Source organism: Scomber scombrus, chromosome 21, assembly GCF_963691925.1.
Source record: "Scomber scombrus chromosome 21, fScoSco1.1, whole genome shotgun sequence".
NCBI classification, from domain to species: Eukaryota; Metazoa; Chordata; class Actinopteri; order Scombriformes; family Scombridae; genus Scomber; species Scomber scombrus.
This window is the reverse complement of record NC_084990.1, coordinates 14687823-14705453: the sequence shown is the minus strand read 5'-3', so window position 1 is coordinate 14705453 and position 17631 is coordinate 14687823. Positions and strand designations below refer to the sequence as shown.

Here is a 17631-nt window from a genome sequence, read left to right as displayed (position 1 = left end):
GAAATTGTACAGTGTTGTTTGTTTGTCTCGTTTGACTCTATACAGTGTTGTGTGGACCAGCTTCACAGTGTATTTTCCATTGCTGTTGAAATTGCTAGTGCCTGTAATATTCTCAGCCAAGCTCGTTTGAATGAATATGAATACAAATCAATTGATCAATTCTATGTTGAGGTTACACATTAATCAGAAGCACATAAGCAGAGGGTTGCTGCTGATTTCAGCAGAGCTGTCAGTGACATCAGCAGGATCCACTTATTGGGTCACAAGTACTGATTTTTGTCTTACATGTAAAAAAGCCCAGTTGGAGAGTTTATTTTTGAGAATGTATCATTTGCCAGTGCTATATACACAGATTTCATGCAGCCACATCTACTTTGTGACATACGGTGTCACTGCATTTGTATATGCAAGAGCTGCAAGTATGCATTGTGTGACATTTGCAATAAATGTAACGTATTTCAATGAAATCCGTCTGTTGTCATTGCTGAAGAAAGATGCAATCTATCTTTTTATTTATCTATCTGAAATCAAATACTGTCAGCTTTTTGTCAAAACAGAAAAAAAAATTAATAATAATTAATAGAATTTAACATAAGCAAGAAGCTCAGTAAATAAACCAACAAATACCACACAGAACACTTCACTTCTTTGTGCAAAAGTCCAAAATAATGTGAAATTATACACAACGTATCCCTGCAAAGCAATAATGTGTGCAGTAATTACGTTTACACCTTAGGTAGAACAACACCAATAACTTCTAACCAATTACTTATAGCAATTGTATGTTATGCATGTAACAATTCAGATTTGAGGATACGTTCAATACCAGTAAATTTATACATGTTATGAGATTGTTAAACAACGAAAAACACAGATATAGAAACGCAAACGGCCTCAGTGAAGTAGGAACAAATATACGCCGGAACTACTTACGATTAGTACACGGAGGCGGGGGAAGGCTGAAAGTGCAACAACCAAAGATAATGTAAACAAACCATTCAAATCAGCTGCCGACAAAAAACTATACAAATATTAATTAATTCCTTTTTTTTAAAGAAATACACACAGCTTGTTAATTAACATAATGTGCTTTTAGCGGCTGGACTGAAAAGCAGGTTATACGTCGCGTCTGAAGATGGTAAGTTAAACTGTCAGCTGTTACGTAATTAATAGGTCGATATTTATTTTTAGAAATGTTTATTTACATTTATGCCTGTCTGTAAACAAACAACATTTAATGCATGGCCAGCTGACTTACTGTACACTTACTTAAAGACTCTCAATGTTACATTGAGTTGATGCATTTGACATTCAATACAAATACACTGAGCGGCCACTTCAGGAACACCTGTGTAAACTAATGTAATCACCACTGCCATAAAGTTTACTTTACCAAGCTTATACATGTCCAGTTTTTGTTGACATTGCCAGAGAGGTGATAATTCTTCTTTATGTTTATGTTGTTGTGTACTGGAGTGCATTACCTGGCCTGGCATCATTGCCATATTGTGAATTTATGTATGATTATTCTGCTGTTTAGCTTTATTCTTAATAAGAGTATTTATTTATTTATTTATTTTTATTGGATTTTAAGTGAACCTCTGGGGTTGTCACAAAAGTAATTTCGTACAATGACAATAAAGAGCTTGACTTACATTAAACGCTGTTTCTAATATTTTGTCCACTCCATTAACACACATGAGGGGAGCAAAATGTTAGGAACACTCTAGTACGCCACCAGCACCCACTACGACCTCAGTAATAAATACAAAGTAGAAATATCACATTTCTGACAAACTGAACATGTTTAAGCTTTGTTAATGTAAAATTAATGGCATAGCTGTATTGGATTGCATTAGATTGCACACTGTATAAAAATATCATACACTGCCACAAATAGATATTAATTTAAAATTTCAAGGATAACACAGTTAAATTAGAATATAATCTATGTCCATTGTAGTCCTCTAATGTAACTTGTAATGTAGTTTTTGTTTTGTTATGAGAATATATGTCTCTAGATATTCTGTGTATTGTCTGTAAATATCTTGATTGACATACTGTGTTTGCCTCCAAGAAAACATCTTGCAAAATGACATACCTTCAAATCAGAGCACTGAGTTTTCTTTACATCCAGATATACCATATTCCCTGGATCTACACACCTGTGCGGAGTGTGCTGGCAATCTGGCACCAGCTGACCAAAACCGAGGTGAGTAAATCAATACATTTTTTAAAATGTGATTATGAATTTTTTCTGTATTCACTAAATGAGTTATGTAAACATTGGAAGAATGCTACAAGTATAAGCAATTATAGATCTACTTGAAATTAACTCTTGCAATAAAGTATAAGAAAAAAAAGTGTTTTTTGAGAAAAGATAATGCAAGAATCATTTCATAAACTTTACATGCTGTAGCATCATTTTGATTTGAAAGTGTATGAGCATGTGTGAGGTAATTAAAGTGTATTTAAACACACACACGCAAAGGAAATATGATGCCTGATTAAAGGATCTAGAGCCCTGTCCACATTTTGTATGAAAAAAATTGTTATTTCAAAAACTTTCACAAACTGTTTGATGAACCGGATATTTACTTATATGCAAGTGTGTAACATATATCTAGTATAAGGGCTCCCTGGGGTTTGCTTTTGCCCCACCCTCATCTCTCTCTCTCTCTCTCTCCCTCTCTCTCTCTCTCTCTCTCTCTCTCTCTCTCTCTCTCTCTCTCTCTCTCTCTCTCTCTCTCTCTCTCTCTCTCTCTCTCTCTCTCTCTCTCTCTCTCTCTCTCTCTCTTTTCATTTTCCTGTGTCTGGATGAGTTTGCATTATGAGGCTGAACTCTTTTCTGTTCAGATCCCAGAGCTGGCCAAATGCTCGGTGCTGATGAGGGAGCGCAGCAGAGTGGAAGAGACGATCTATTCCATGCAGCGAGCGGGCGCAGGCAGCCTGCATGTGAGTGAAGTCACTGAGGATTGAGAATATATCCTGAGTCAAATACAAAACAATACCTTAATCATAAGGTGCTTGTTTAAGTCTGAAGAGATGGATGACACAGTCTGCTTTTCAGTCCCATGTGGCTTTTGTTCATAAGTCCTGGTTCAGTAATAACTGAGAGTTGTGAGCCTTTGTGAAAGAAAACATAAATGCAAAAATCAACCTTGCCTTCAGAGTTTGACCAAAAGAAAATGTATTGTTTGCTGATTGATAGATTGTTCTACTATTTGGTTCTAAATAATCCCCTTTCTTCAGGTTATCTCCGACTTCGACATGACGCTGACCAGATTCGCCCACAACGGCAAGAGAGTGCCCACCACCCACAGTAAGCACACAGGCCACAGAGCGCTGACAGACCATGAGCGTGGCCAAGTAGTCTTCTGATGGTCTTGGATTAAGTGTGTCATAATAATTGAATAAAATCACCCAAGAATCAAACCAAAACAAACAAACACAAATAGAAAAGAAAATTAGAGGAAAACATTTGCCTTTTAGGTAATTTTTTTGCTTTCTTTTCACTTTCAATTTCATGTTTTCTTTGTTGGTAGCTTGGGAGATTTTGTTGAATTATTATGACACAAATTAAATCCAATTTTAAGGAAAATCATATGCATAATTAGATCCAAATGCTTTATGAACTGACTCAATTTGTATTTGTTTACATTAGACATTTTCATCATTATTTGTTACTTTCACTGTGTTTGCTGCTCTAAAACTGGTTTAAACCTGCTTTTCTCCAGACATCCTGGATAACCGGTTGTTGATTAATGAAGATTGCACCAGAAATGTAAACGCTAATTAGCATACAGTTAAACTTTAGTAGATATCATTGTTTGATAAGATATGATATACTTTATTTTCCCCTCAGGGACATTTTTCTTGGGCTCTGCATCACTACATCACAAAGTATCTATCTCCAAACACAGTTCTGTAGTTAGCAACGTCCTTACAGTCAACATCATTGAATCATACACATAACAAAAAAAGAAAAATCACATATTCCAATAGGCCAATAAAATAATTTATTGTAAATTCTCTTTTGTTGGTTCATTGTAGATGAGGGAGCTGTTGAACACCTACTATCCCATAGAGATTGATGCTGGTCGGGCTGTTGAAGAAAAGCTGCCTCTTATGGTCGAATGGTAAGAAACTGATAAAAGCATCACTGTTAAAATAATAATAATAAGTCCTCCCTGTTTTAATGTGAATAAATTGAATCCATGACTGGCTTTTAAAAATTTAACCCACTCAGAACAGACTGAATTAACTGCAGTTTGTCTCATAACTCAAGACATGATGACTTGCTTAATGTTTTTTGAGTAATTTGAATTGTAAGCTCTACATCATGATGGCACTGACAGGGAGGGAAATTATAAGCAATCCTGGTTGAAATGTTTTAATTTGTCAGGTGTTGCTCTCCACAGGTGGACTAAAGTACATGAACTCCTCATTGAGCAGAGGATCAGGAAGGACATGCTAGCTCAGGCTGTTAAGGAATCCAGCGCTATGCTCAGGTACACACAGCTCAAATTCCCAGTTAACGAAGAATCCACTGAGAGAAATGTATTTGTCAAAAACATCTACAGATGTAATGACCCATTATAGTAATATGCTCTGCAACAAAAACACAAAAACACTGTATTAAGTCATGCAGCATTGACTCCGGCTCTGACTGGTTACAGAACAGTCGCTTAAACACACAGTTTATACAAATCTATTTGTTATACTATTGCATTTTTATGTGCTTCTACTTTACTAAAAAAAACAAAGATGGCAAAGATAGTTGTTGGTTCATGTGTCTAATGAGAGGTGTGTTTTTTTTCTTCAGGGAGGGCCACAACGTGTTTTTTGACCGTCTGGCAGAGCTCCAGGTCCCTCTGTTGATCTTCTCGGCCGGTGTTGGAGACGTCCTGGAGGAAGTGATTCGACAAAACGATGTCTTCCATCCTAATGTGCACGTCATCTCCAACTACATGGACTTTGATCACACCGTGAGTTTGACCCCACCCGACTCATGATGTATGAAATATAGAAAAGATCTTCCACCTACCTTTCAGAAGGAAATGATCAAAATAAAAAAATACTAAATTTGTTTTTAACGGGCAATAAGCAACATTCCTCTTGCCTCATAGCTATATATAATATCAATGGAGGTTCGACAGGGTTGTCAATAAATAACAATTCTACTAAAACTTTTTTTTTATCATCCTTTGATTTCAAAGCCTGGAAAACAGGAACAGAATAAGAGATTACCAGACAAATTAAGCTAATTTGAAGCTAATAAAAGCAAGCAGTATTACTGGTGGAGTATTTACCAATATTATTATCAGGATGTCTCTTTTTGATCTTTGTTGTTCTGTTGATCTTAGCATTTCCTGCTAAGTCAAGATATGTTAAAGAAAGTCATTACATCCACTACAAGGATCAGCCTGATTTTACTCCTCAGTTTCAGTCGAGGTTTGAGAGTTGAGTGTTTCCTCTTGTTGAAAAAGGGGGTCCTGCGAGCCTTCAAAGGCCAACTGATCCATACCTTCAACAAGCGGGAGGGGGCTCTGTCACATGCAGCTTGCCTCACAGAGCTGCAGGGTCGGCCCAACGTGCTGTTGCTGGGAGACTCTTTGGGAGACCTGACGATGGCTGACGGGGTGTCAAAGCCTGAAAACATCCTGACCATCGGCTTCCTCAACGACCAGGTCAGACCCCAGGGAGGATTTCTTGTATCAGCGTAGTCAGTTATAAGAATGTGATTGTCACTGTCTGTGTGTTTTTTTCCCCGCAGGTGGAAGAGAGGAAAGAGTCGTACATCAACTCTTTTGATATCGTACTGGTGAAGGACGAGACGATGGACGTTCCAAACGGCATCCTCAGATGCATTACCTCATTGGGACGCAACAAGTAAGAAGTGCATGAAGAAACATGGACACGACTCAGTCCTAACACATAAAGACAAACTCATTCACTCCATTTACAGTGTTGCAAGCTGGACAATCACTTACCTCAAACAGACCTCAAGACTGGACCTTTTCACCCGTGTCCTCAGGAGCGATTAATGGTGCAAATCACACACTCTTTACTCTGAAGTCTTTATTTGTACTCTCTCTTTGTCTTTGACTCTTGACTTGTATTTGCTGAGCATGAAAGCTATCCTACCACAGTCCAGAGTTTCAAAAGATCTAAATGAGGTCATCTAGTTGTAATGTACTTTGGAAGAATCTCTCTGTTTGTTTGTTTTACCTCCTTTGTTTGAGGAAATCCCTGCGATTTCTCAATGGGAAACAGTAGCATTAAAATGGCAATATGCCAGTTTAACTTCAGTGAGGGAATATTTATAATCCTTTGGCCTCAGCTCAAAGTAAACTCACTCTGGAAACAAATCAACAACTCAGTGATCTCTTACAAATATGTCAGTATGTACAGTTAAACGGCATATTTCTCATATAAATCTTTTTTTTTGTTTTACTGTATGAGGATGAGCTGGTTTTAAATATCTTTTACTTTGAGCTCATGTATGAAGATGTAAAAAACATTTCATACTGTCATGGTGTGTTTTTTGATGTACTGTACTCTAACCTCTGTTTTCTCTGCAATTTCTTCATACTCCAGTCTACATACTGTGCACACAGATCATCATGTTACTTGGAGGGTGCCGCTAACTTGACTACGATGATAACAGTTTTTAAACTACTGTATTAGTTATTGACTGAGTTGTTACTTTTGACATGCAACAGTGGAGACAAACACAGTAACCCCAATTGTTGTGTCTTTCAGCTGAAACATGGTGGCTGCTATTAGTAAAAACTTGTCATTTACTTTGTTGCACTTTACTACAGGTTAAAGGTATAGTTAACATTTATGAAAATGTGTTAAGATACTTTATGGTAAAAAGAAGGAAGCTGTGGTAGAAATATAATTAACAACCCATATCTGCAACAGAAATATCACATACATTGCATGAGAAACTCTCCCTTTAACTTACATTTTAACTGTTTCTGAAGGCTACTAATAATTTCTTGCAACAGTCTTAAGACTTTCAGGTGGTCATTAATGGATAGATGACCTGTTTCTATTAGAGATGCATCAATATTAATGATACTAATATTTTTCTCACAAATATTAACAATATTTTTCAGTACAAATGCAGACACACAGCAGGTTAAGCTTTTCAGTTGTAGCTACATGAAGTAAATTACTTTTTAAAAAATCTGTTACTCATTTCTACTACTGATACTGCAGTTTTAAAGACTCTGCTGCTGAGACACAAGTGGTAGAAAACATTTTATTTTTCTTACAAACATTTTAATTCATATGACTTTCAGGGACAAATGAAGGTGCTTGTTTGGTTTTCTGAAATACAACTTTTAAACACAAACGTTCAAACAACACAAGTACACAAACAAAAAAAATCTTTGCACTATTTTCTTGTCATTTCATAAGACTGTCCAGCACGGTATAGAAAATATTAAACAACGCTGTGTGGGGAAAGTCTCTCGTGTGTGTGTGTGTGTTGTTTTTATTAAGGTGTTTTGGTTTTGAAGGTGCTTCGTCCTCATCACAACTCCTCGTGCCTCGCATCTTCCCGTTCCTTGTCCTCATCTACCTTCAGTTTGAGTTCATTGGCCGTGATGACTCCGTCATCATTTCGGTCCTGGTTGTTGAACATGTCGGTGATGATTTGATCTATGGTCAGTCCAGGCTTAATACGACCTTTGCCCTCTGCCACCTGCAGCTTGATGAACTCCCCAAACTGAAATGGGTCAAAGAAGAATGAATGAATGACAATAACAGTGTGATGAGATCAGAGTGCTGTCTGGTTGGTACTTGACATCCTTTACCTATTTATACAACACTATTCCCACACTCTCCTCACTTTTATCTCATCTGTTGTGTTATTGGAATGATGGGGTCAATATGGGAAGAAAGTCAGCGAGAGCCAAATACATAACTATCATTCACAAGATCAATTAATTGTCAGCTACTGCACTACTCCTAATGCCAGAAATCTAAGATTGGATCTCACATTCACAGTTTTTGTCACCATAATGAAAAACGTCTAAATGTACGTAGACATTATTTAAAGTCCCTGCCAGCTGATGAGACCTGTAAAAGCTATGTGATGTGGACCAATAAGACAGATAACATGGTACGTTCCTATCAGGTCCAAAAAAAACTAAAAACTAGTTCTGATCACGTAACATAAAGTGAAAACACTTTGTGTGGTTGCACTTCAGGATGTGTCACGTTTTCATTGCATCATAGCATCTTTTTGTAAATTATTCTAATGATTAACACCAGATGGCGCCAGAGAAAATAATTTTAAAATCCCCAGTGGGGTTAATTTTTGGCTATAACAATTTATGTTAGGTTTTATTATGATTTTTACTCTTCAGTGAGCCAATTAAAGAAAAAACAAGTTTTATTTTAGTTTGTCCCATTTTTCTCATCAGCAAAACAATGGAGAACAGGACAGACTCAACAAATCTCAGCCCTGCATGTCTTTTTTTTACTATTTTTGTATTTATCCATTCTATGTAAATGACATTAATTTGATATAAACTTGGTCATGAAAATGCTGGATACAACCATTTGTATCTGGATGTGTTTTGTTGGTGAAAGTTCCAACCCGCCTGGAAAAACATAATGGATGTGAATCTACTTCAGTGCCATAAAACATGCATTACCGAGTCAACATGTGGAAGTAAGAAAATAAAACTGCTTAAGAAGCAGGAGGAAAGACCCGCAGTGATTGCTACTTACTGCTGATATACAAACAAAAACTTTTCAGTGCTGTTATTTGCATGTGAAATGATTGTCATACTGTCAGGAGTAACTTACCTCCTCCTGGGGAACCTCTGCGTTCTTGTTTGTGTCCAGGGCTTCAAACAAGTCGGCGGGGCTTTCCTCCAGCCACACAAACAGATAGCCTGGTGGCACGCCCCTCTCAAAGCTTATCATTTCAAGTTCAAACACCAACACAGCACTGCTTGGTACACCAGAGGCTGACGGACAGAAAGCAAGAAAGACACTAGTTACCTTTGGGTTTACCTTTTATATAATATCTAGTGGAAAGTGTGTATGTAACAAATAGATTGCTCCTAAATTTTGTATTGGAAAAGGTTAGGTTTCATAACTTCATTTCTAAAATCTGCTTTGACTTAATCAAGCACTCTGGTGAATTACTGTTTTCAGTTTGAAATTTGTTAACTTAAAAAATCGAATTAATTAAATTCAGAAGTGTAGCTCATGATTTTAAGAAGCCTGTCGGTTCAACATAAACTGTGACTCATTCAGTCCATAGAAAGCACTGATATTGTAATGATGTTGTGCCACCACATGGAAAGAAGACTGAAGTCTGATCTAAAAGTACACATTAACATCAAACAAGCAAAAATTAGCAATAATCAAATCATCTTGTGGCTCACCTCCTTTTTCTCCGTGGCCCAGGTGAGGCGGCACCGTTACCACCCTCCTCTCTCCCGCACACATTCCCCGCAAGCCCAAGTCCAGCCCGTCAATCACCTTGTCTGATCCCAGCACTGCCTCCTGGTGGTTCTCATAGTCATGTCTAAGGACAAAGTCATTTATCAAAACTTTGTTTTTAAAATCAAAACGTCACTGTTAAAAAAAAAAGTTTTAAGTTACTCACGAGGAGAAGAGGCGTGTGCCATCCACCAGGGTGCAGTTGTAGTGATAATGGACGAGGTCGTTCTCCGCAGTTGTCTCGTTACACACCTCGGGTTTGTGGATGATCTGGATGCCCACGGTGTCGTTGGGGTTGTGGAAGTCAATGACGTGGATGTCAAAGACGAGCACAGCCGAAGGGGGGATGACATCACCTGGACAGACCAAATGAAATTACTTCATTGTCATGTTGGGAAATAGTTTATATTCAGATGCCTCTAGATTTCACAGTGTCACCTGCTCCCAGTCTCTAACCTCCTGTGTTTTCAAGTTTCACTTTTACAAAATTAATCAAAAATAAAGAAACAAAATGCTCTTTTACGAGCTTAAACTGCTTTTAATACCTTTGCTTTGGGTCAGTGCAGATGTAGCAGTTATTATATTTGTAACAAAGAACATTAGTTTGTGATAGTTGCTTTGATGTGGAGTGTGTACAGCAAGCTGCAGGAAAAGTTTATCTACCTGCCCCGTTCTCTCCATACGCCAGGTGTGGAGGGATGATGACCCTCCTCCTCTCCCCAATGCAGACTCCCTGCAGGGCCTGGTCCATACCTGAAATTATGTAGCCCATCCCAATGTAGGTGTTGTATGTGCTGTTCCTCTTGTAGCTGTCTCAGAAAAAGACAAGTATGGTTAAATGTGTAAATAGTTCTGTTTTAATAGAAGTTAATTTTTCATGTATTGGGGCATGTACTATCAGCTAAACAATGACAAATAGGAAACTATCTCTACACGTAAATGCCCCAAAATTGCTGCAAAGTAACTGACAACTCATATTCATACTCAGACTTGAGCTCACCTGGTGTCGAAGGTGATGCCGTTCAGGAAGCTGCCGTTGTAGTGGTAGCGCATGTAATCCCCAGACACAGACTTGCGTGTGCAAGACTCGGGCACCACCTGGTTATCCACTGTGATGTTATCTTTCGGGTTGTGAATGTCCACCAACAGGACATCGAATACTAGAGTTGCCTGGGAGGGAATCTCTGTACCTGGTGGACCGAAGGTGGATAATTTTAAAACTTTGCATCAACCAACATTTACATCAAAGAAAAGTTGTTTGATGAAGATATGACTTTCATTCTGGTGATGTTGAATTTCATTAAGCTCTTTTTTTTTTTTAACTAATTTAAGCTAGGGATCGAGTAAACTATCAATTACTGTTTTTTGTTTTTTTGTAAATTATTTCTGCCTCAAGTGTTATAAAGAAAAGGAGTATGTTCTGTGATATGTATATGGATTTTATTGACAAGGGATTTGACTGTTGATTCATTGTCTTCTATTCTGCTCTATAACCTGTGATTCCCCAAATGGAAACAGGAAAACAGGACCACCAAATCCACTAGAGCATCCACATTCTTCTATTCCAACCATTTGTACTGATACTTACCGGATCCCTTTTCTCCGTAGCCTTTGAAGGGTGGGATGAGGATATTTCTGATCTCTCCGACACACATGCCCAGAAGGCCCTCATCCATACCCTTGATCAGCCAACCCTCACCCACCAAGGAGTCATGGGTCTGCTTCTTGGTGTAGCTAAGTAGGGCTCATACAAGCGCAAAGTAAAACACAAAACTTCACACAGACAACAAACCTGGATGAAAAACACAACACACACACAAGAGCTGTCATTCGGACAGGGTTTCTTCAAACAAAAACGTCATCTGTAAATCAATTGGTTTGTATGAAACATAAAAGTATAATCATTTTAAGACCAAAATCACCTAAACTCTTTACATCCCATTTCGTTTAAAGCATCCTGTAAATATTTAACATTGACAAAAGTTCACCTGGAGTCGAATGCGGTGCCATCGAGGAGTGTGCCGTTGAAATGGTAACGCACAAAGTCAGTGCGCATGACAGAGCGTTTGCAGTCTTTGGGAGTGGTGACTATTTTAGTGACGACCAGATCAGCTTTGTTCCATAGATCCAACAGATGGATGTCAAACACCAGCGTGGTGTCTGGAGGAATCACATCACCTGTAAACGCAGTCAGCTTCATGTCAGATGGTCTTACAGGGTAAACTCTATTTAGAATAACTATCACTATAACAGAGTTTTCTAAACTTGACAGCTCACATGAAATCACCTTAAATTTCAATTTCGTTGTGCTTTGTACAATGACAATAAAGACTTTCTATTCTATTCATCTTATGTCCTGAAGATTATTTTCATTATCATTTATCTGCTGGAGTGAAAAATGAGCTAGGAGCCTTTGTTGCATCCCAGAAATGCTAGCTATAATACTGTGATTGTCCTGTTTTACTTTATATCTTTTAGCATGTGATAATTTTATTATGTACAATGTTTTTTTGTTTCAGATAATTAGTTTCAACTCCAATATTAAAGGTGTATACAAGATTTTGACACTGGCACCCTCTGTTACAGTTTTATGTCTTGAGTTGCGACCAAAGAAATCAAAGAATGTCTTAGTTGAATCGTTTTAGAGGTCTGTGGAAGAGATAATATGCAGCAATTCACAAGAAAAACGCAAGACATAACAAAACTGTAATTTTAGTTTATTTCTTTTATCTAATTATGGTGTGAGAGCAACTAATCTGAAAGAGGAGGCCCCACTCAGATTGAGTAAAAATGCTCTAGCTGCTTTATGGCCCTATCCTTTTCAGTTTTTAATACCAAACAAATTTGTAATCTAAGTGATTGACACACAGGCAGCCTGATACCTTCAGGATAGTTGGTAAACCAGCCTGGCAAACATACAACATACACAGTTTTCCAATAAACACATGCCAAACTTAAATCCCTCTGGATTATCGGTTGTGTTTGCAAAACTAGAGCAGCCTGGTCCTTAACAGTCTGCTTTATAATCTTCTGCACAACACAGACCGTCCACTTGTACAGAGCAAATTGACTATAGGCCTATGACATGTTTGTTCATCTACCTGCACCGGTGCTTCCGTGGGCCAGCTGAGGCGGGATGGTGATTTTTCTTCGCTCATTGACACACATGCCCTGCAGACCTTTGTCAACTCCAGCGATGAGCCGCCCCTCCCCAATCGTAGCGACCGTCGGGCCTCCTCGCTGGTGGCTGTGAAATAAACCAAAAGGTTGACAAAGGAAATATCACAAGTTTGTTAGTGTTTACACAGATGTTGTAAAGCTGAATCAGGAGGAATGCAGCTGCAGAGCACACATGCAGAGATTTAACAGACTATTGCAAACTTTTTCTGACATGCAGATCATCATCATTTCATCTTCTTCACATTTATTAGATGACACTGCTGCTCAAAGATGAATGGCCTTATTTAACTTTAACAGCAATGAGCCAAAGCTAAAAAAAATCCAGTGGGATTTTCCAGAAATAACGCGAATCAACTCACCTTGAATCAAATACTTTTCCATCGACAAAAGTGGCGTTGTAATGATAGCGAATCTGATCTCCAGCTTTTACTTCTCTGACACAAACTTTGGGGATGAAGTATCTGTCCACGACTACATCTCCCAACACTGGACTGGGATTGCACTCCACGGAAGACCAAGCAGTGAGGAGGAACACGACAATGCAGCAGCAAAACATTTTTGTTTACAGAATTAGGTCAAATAACTTAAAGGGGTTTAAAAACGAAATACAATACAGCAATAACGATGTAAAAAGCAGAGTCGTGCGGCCCTGTGCGTGCTTTACGCGGAGGGAGGCTGCGGATGTGGCGCAGGGTAACGGTGTCTAAATGCTGTAAACGTGGACAATCTCCAGGCTGCTGTGCAGAGTTTTACCACGGGGCAGGAATGTGGGAGCAGGGGGTGGGGGGTGGAAGAGCCTCTGTCAAGACATCTATAACAACTAGATACTCTACTTCCGCTACAAGGGAAAAGAAAACCATAATAAAATTGGAACAGCTTGCAGGGGTTTTTTGCGTCACAAAATTGAGCATCTGTAGATTTTTTTTCTTCTTTTTTTGTAAAACTAAAATGATTCCATCCAGATCTTTTATGAAGTGGGTGATGGTTTAACTCAAATGTTACTCCTAATATCTTTGGATGAGCTATATAACTTTCTGCACTGTGAGGTCTTGTCTGTTTGGTTCATGTTACCGGATACTTGACCCCCACCCCTCTCCCACCCACACACACACACTTTGAAGAGGAGTCTAAATTGTCTGTTTTTATATTGAAGGCTAAGCCGCCTCTACTTCAGGTGGCTTGACTCCTCAGCACAGCTGTACGCAGCTGCAGGAGACCCGCCTCTCTTTGGGTCAACTTCCCAGAGCCGTAAAGTATCGAGAACCCCAACAGTTTCAGCTTTTACATTAAAGTTTTTCGCATTCATTCACAAAGCCGTCAAGTTTTCGTGTAGCATTTATCTTCTATCGCTTCCTTCTCGTCATCAGCAAATCTCAAATTACATAAGAGTGGCGATGACTTCACTTTTTCTTATAATAGCCTACTCGGTCCTGTAAGATTGATTTAATATAGAGCAACCATCATCACGGCAAACTACTACACACACTGAATTTTAAATAAATTGAGAGTAATTTTTCCCCTCAACTTTTACCAAATAATTGACCACATAAACGCAACTTCTGGAAAAGCTTCCAAACATTTTCCATACAGTCACATTTTACACCACAGACTCATTATTTTGTAACGTAGTGAAAATAAATTAAGCAGTGGAAATGCCGCCTGAGTGAGCCATAGTGCGCATAGTGCGCAAAAGCGGCAATGATAAACCCTCTAACAGACTATCTAAAATCAAAGGTTTCTCTGTTTAGTTATATTTATTCATCTGGTATTTAGACAGGAATGTCAAGGTGGCCCTGAGGGTCAACATTTCACACAACACACATTTCAGATTACAGAAAGGGTTAAACTGGCTGGCTTGCTGTGGTCTTCAGCTGACCGAGCAATGAACCAGAGCTCAGCCTGCTGCTTTTGGTGACTTTTGAAGCAAGTAGCCTAAACCACTGCAAACAATACAACTTGTTGACTGTCGAGTGTCTGAGATATTCTCCACCACCTCACTCATTCAACAAATATAGTAACATGTTACTGTAAGTAACCCACCCAACCTAATATGAACATAGAGAGGCCTTCTTAAGTGTTTTGTAAATATGAGTATAAAGAAAGTCTTGAAATGATCTTTTAATGTTGTTTTTATTAAATCTTGTGCCTCCACATTATTCAGTTGTATAGCTTGAGCCCCTAACACTACAGTTTCTGCAGTGGCTAAATAAGTACAGGACCATGTGTCATTTCTATGCAACACTTAGTCCTTTGTTAAGCTGTATTGTTGAGACAACTCAACATTTTAGGGGTTTACTGCATCCAAAAGTATATATGTTTTATGAAATGTTGGTGTTCTCTATTTTAATGGAGAGGCGTGTATCTGACACTTGTATTAAGCATGCCAAGTGAGGTTGGTTATATACTAAAATCATTGAAGCTGTAAAATTAAGTAAAAACTAAGTTGCTACCTACATACACAAAATCTCTGTTTTCCGTCTTTGGAGATCATCAAATTGTTCTGGTTAACATATAAATGTTTCTGCATGTGAGATACACAAGACGCAGATCTGCTTCCATTCCTCTAGGACTTTAAGCAAATATTTACAAACATTGACAAATCTTCCAGATTACTAAGAAGAACTACAAACGGTTAACCCATCACTGTCACATGTGTAGCAAAACACCTTAAAAAATTCCTTTAAGCCAGAAATGTGATGACTAATCCTTATGTTACCCAGATTATACAAAAACGTAAACATTTACACTTTCTAGAAAACAAATTTGTACATTTTTGTGTTTGACTCATATTTATTCAAAAATTGTCAAAAACCACCATTCAAAAATACTGTTCATTAAAATGTAGTATCACTGGTTGAAAGAGTTATGTTCTCCAGTGTTATGTAACATGTTGGACCATTAGATTTGTGCTTCTGAATTTATGTATAAAGACTAAATATGAGTTCATACTGTGAAATAGCTGAATGTGAACAGTATGTAAGAGTTAAATGAAAATTTTAACTTCAGTGCAATAAACGCTGCAAAAGTTACAGTGAGTGTTAACAGTTCAGGAAAACTTAATTGGTTTATGTAAGTATTTATTAATTGGAAAAAATGTATCAGGATTTCTAACAGCAAATTGCAGTGGGGTCACTTGGAAATTATTTTAACAGCAGATGTTATAAATAAAAAAACTGTGTTGTTTATTCAACAGTAAATGTTGAGCTTCTCATAAAGACATCAAATGTTTTTCATGCACACAGTAAAGCTGCTACTAGACAGTAAAATGAGTCACTTATACTCCAAAGAAAGTAAAGACTTTGTTCTTTTGGAATAGACAATAAACACAAAACTCTTAACTGGTATGAGGCGGCAAAATGCTTAACACACGGATGGAAGACAGTCTTTGTTCAGATATGTTTTAATATGTACTTTAATATACATTAATATGAGTATTTACATTGAAAGCTAATACTGGTTATCTTCCTGTACGACTAAACAATGTTGACCTGCATATGTGAATGGTGCCAAAATCTTTCGATGAGTCCAACGATGACGATTGATCACAAACAGTGGTGACCTGAGCTTTCAGCCAAGTCTGTCCTTGAGTATTAGCTTTTATACAGTGTATACGGAGTGAAGAGTTCAAGTACAATTAAAGGGATACATTGACATGTTGACAAATTCACTGGTAGTGTAAAGTTAGACATCTTGCCTCCAAAAAACAATCTCTACCTGCATTTATTTTGTTTCAAATCAGGAATGTCATTAAGTTCGTTTATTAACCTTCACAAGACAGGTTTGTGTGCCTGAAAGTAACAACTCATAATGCCAACATATTCCTTTAATGCTACTGTTGGTTGAGTGGCAGTGTAACTTGGATTACCTCTTCTGGCACCTGCAGTTCCTTATTGTCATTAGTGAAATAAACTTTTTCACATAATATTTGTAACCACAGGAGTATAATCCTCTGAACCTGATATAAGACTTTCAGAAGTCGAGAGAGGATAAAGTGAGAGTGAAGCATACTAAAGCTGCAGGACTGTTTCTTTAAAGGAGCGAATTTAAGATTGATTTTATTCTTTTTACCCTGATCACACTCTAGAAATAAACTTTCCAATTTTATTTTTTTACATGTACGTATTTATTGCTTGATACACGAATCTGTTCAGTCAGAATTTAATTGTCCGGAGCTTGTCAGAGATCAATTTTTATTTCAATTTCTACAGTATGACTATGTCAGCTAAACTTGACACATCAAAGCCAGTAAATCTGAGAAAATCTAAGTCCTAATTTTGCAGTTTGAAACTTGAAAATCTCTCAGAGGCATGTACAAAACATCCAGTCAAACATCTTCTCTACAGCTCAAATGATCCAAGCATGCATCCAGCAGCAATGCCGGAAATCCAAATGAGCTCCAACTTCCGTAAAACGTACAAATCAGACAGATTTAAATTCCCCCTCGCTAATTAAATCTCACAAGACGAGCAGTTTAAAGCTTGTTGGCTGGGTTGCAGGAAGAGTCTTCCTCTCCAGACTTTGTGCTTCCACTCAGAGCGGCAGTGAGTCACTGCTGTCGAAATGAGTCAACCTTATGATACACTATGTACAACAGCACCCATGTTCAGCATACTCGTATGCATATTGTTTTGTATGTGGATGACATGACGTATCATACAGTGGGGTAAAACATTCGGTGCAACGCTGTCTATCCAGCTTGGCTGCAGTAAAAGTACAAAGTACTCGAATGTCGGCACACAGACACAACAAGCAATTGCTTCCTTGCAGGCTTCAACATACACACATTAATGCATATTATGTAGAAGCATTGATTTAAGATGGACTACTGTTTGATCATGAAAAGCAGCCTAAGAGGAGAAAATATGGTCATTACAGTGGAATGTGAAGGCCTATCACACAAAAATAACCATCATCTAGACAGACATTCACTATTTGGTGCTACTTATAGACTTCTATTGCACTTAGATTTGCACTACT

At 38.0% G+C, this 17631-nt stretch overlaps 2 protein-coding genes across 2 annotated transcripts; one reads left to right on the top strand and one right to left on the bottom strand.

The window, feature by feature from the left end:
- Positions 1–997: 997 nt before the first annotated feature.
- LOC134003193 (7-methylguanosine phosphate-specific 5'-nucleotidase-like) lies at positions 998–7109 on the top strand. Its single transcript, XM_062442318.1, has 10 exons — positions 998–1138; positions 2138–2212; positions 2857–2955; positions 3253–3322; positions 3738–3784; positions 4054–4139; positions 4422–4511; positions 4826–4988; positions 5490–5690; positions 5777–7109. Exons 1-10 carry the CDS (start codon positions 1136–1138, stop codon positions 5894–5896), a joined length of 954 nt encoding a protein of 317 aa, XP_062298302.1. The 5' UTR covers positions 998–1135; the 3' UTR covers positions 5897–7109.
- Positions 7110–7258: 149 nt separating this feature from the next.
- On the bottom strand, positions 7259–13370 carry fkbp10b (FKBP prolyl isomerase 10b). The gene is made up of 10 exons (XM_062442317.1): positions 13014–13370; positions 12576–12721; positions 11463–11652; positions 11063–11208; positions 10475–10664; positions 10138–10283; positions 9641–9830; positions 9417–9559; positions 8830–8993; positions 7259–7741 (listed from the first exon to the last, which is right to left on the bottom strand). The coding sequence occupies exons 1-10, from the start codon at positions 13208–13210 to the stop codon at positions 7547–7549; spliced, it is 1707 nt and encodes a 568-aa protein (XP_062298301.1). The 5' UTR covers positions 13211–13370; the 3' UTR covers positions 7259–7546.
- Between the last annotated feature and the right edge of the window lie 4261 nt (positions 13371–17631).

Excerpts from the sequence above, each read along its gene's own strand:
- LOC134003193 (XM_062442318.1), top strand. Across the intron at positions 2,956-3,252 it reads CGGGCGCAGGCAGCCTGCAT|GTTATCTCCGACTTCGACAT; the intron begins GTGAGTGAAGTC and ends CCCTTTCTTCAG. Across the intron at positions 4,140-4,421 it reads CTGCCTCTTATGGTCGAATG|GTGGACTAAAGTACATGAAC; the intron begins GTAAGAAACTGA and ends TGCTCTCCACAG.
- fkbp10b (XM_062442317.1), bottom strand. The coding sequence starts at position 13,210 with ATGTTTTGCTGCTGCATTGTCGTGTTCCTCCTCACTGCTTGGTCTTCC. Across the intron at positions 10,665-11,062 it reads CTACGGAGAAAAGGGATCCG|GTACAGAGATTCCCTCCCAG; the intron begins GTAAGTATCAGT and ends TCGGTCCACCAG. Across the intron at positions 8,994-9,416 it reads GGGCCACGGAGAAAAAGGAG|CCTCTGGTGTACCAAGCAGT; the intron begins GTGAGCCACAAG and ends TCTGTCCGTCAG.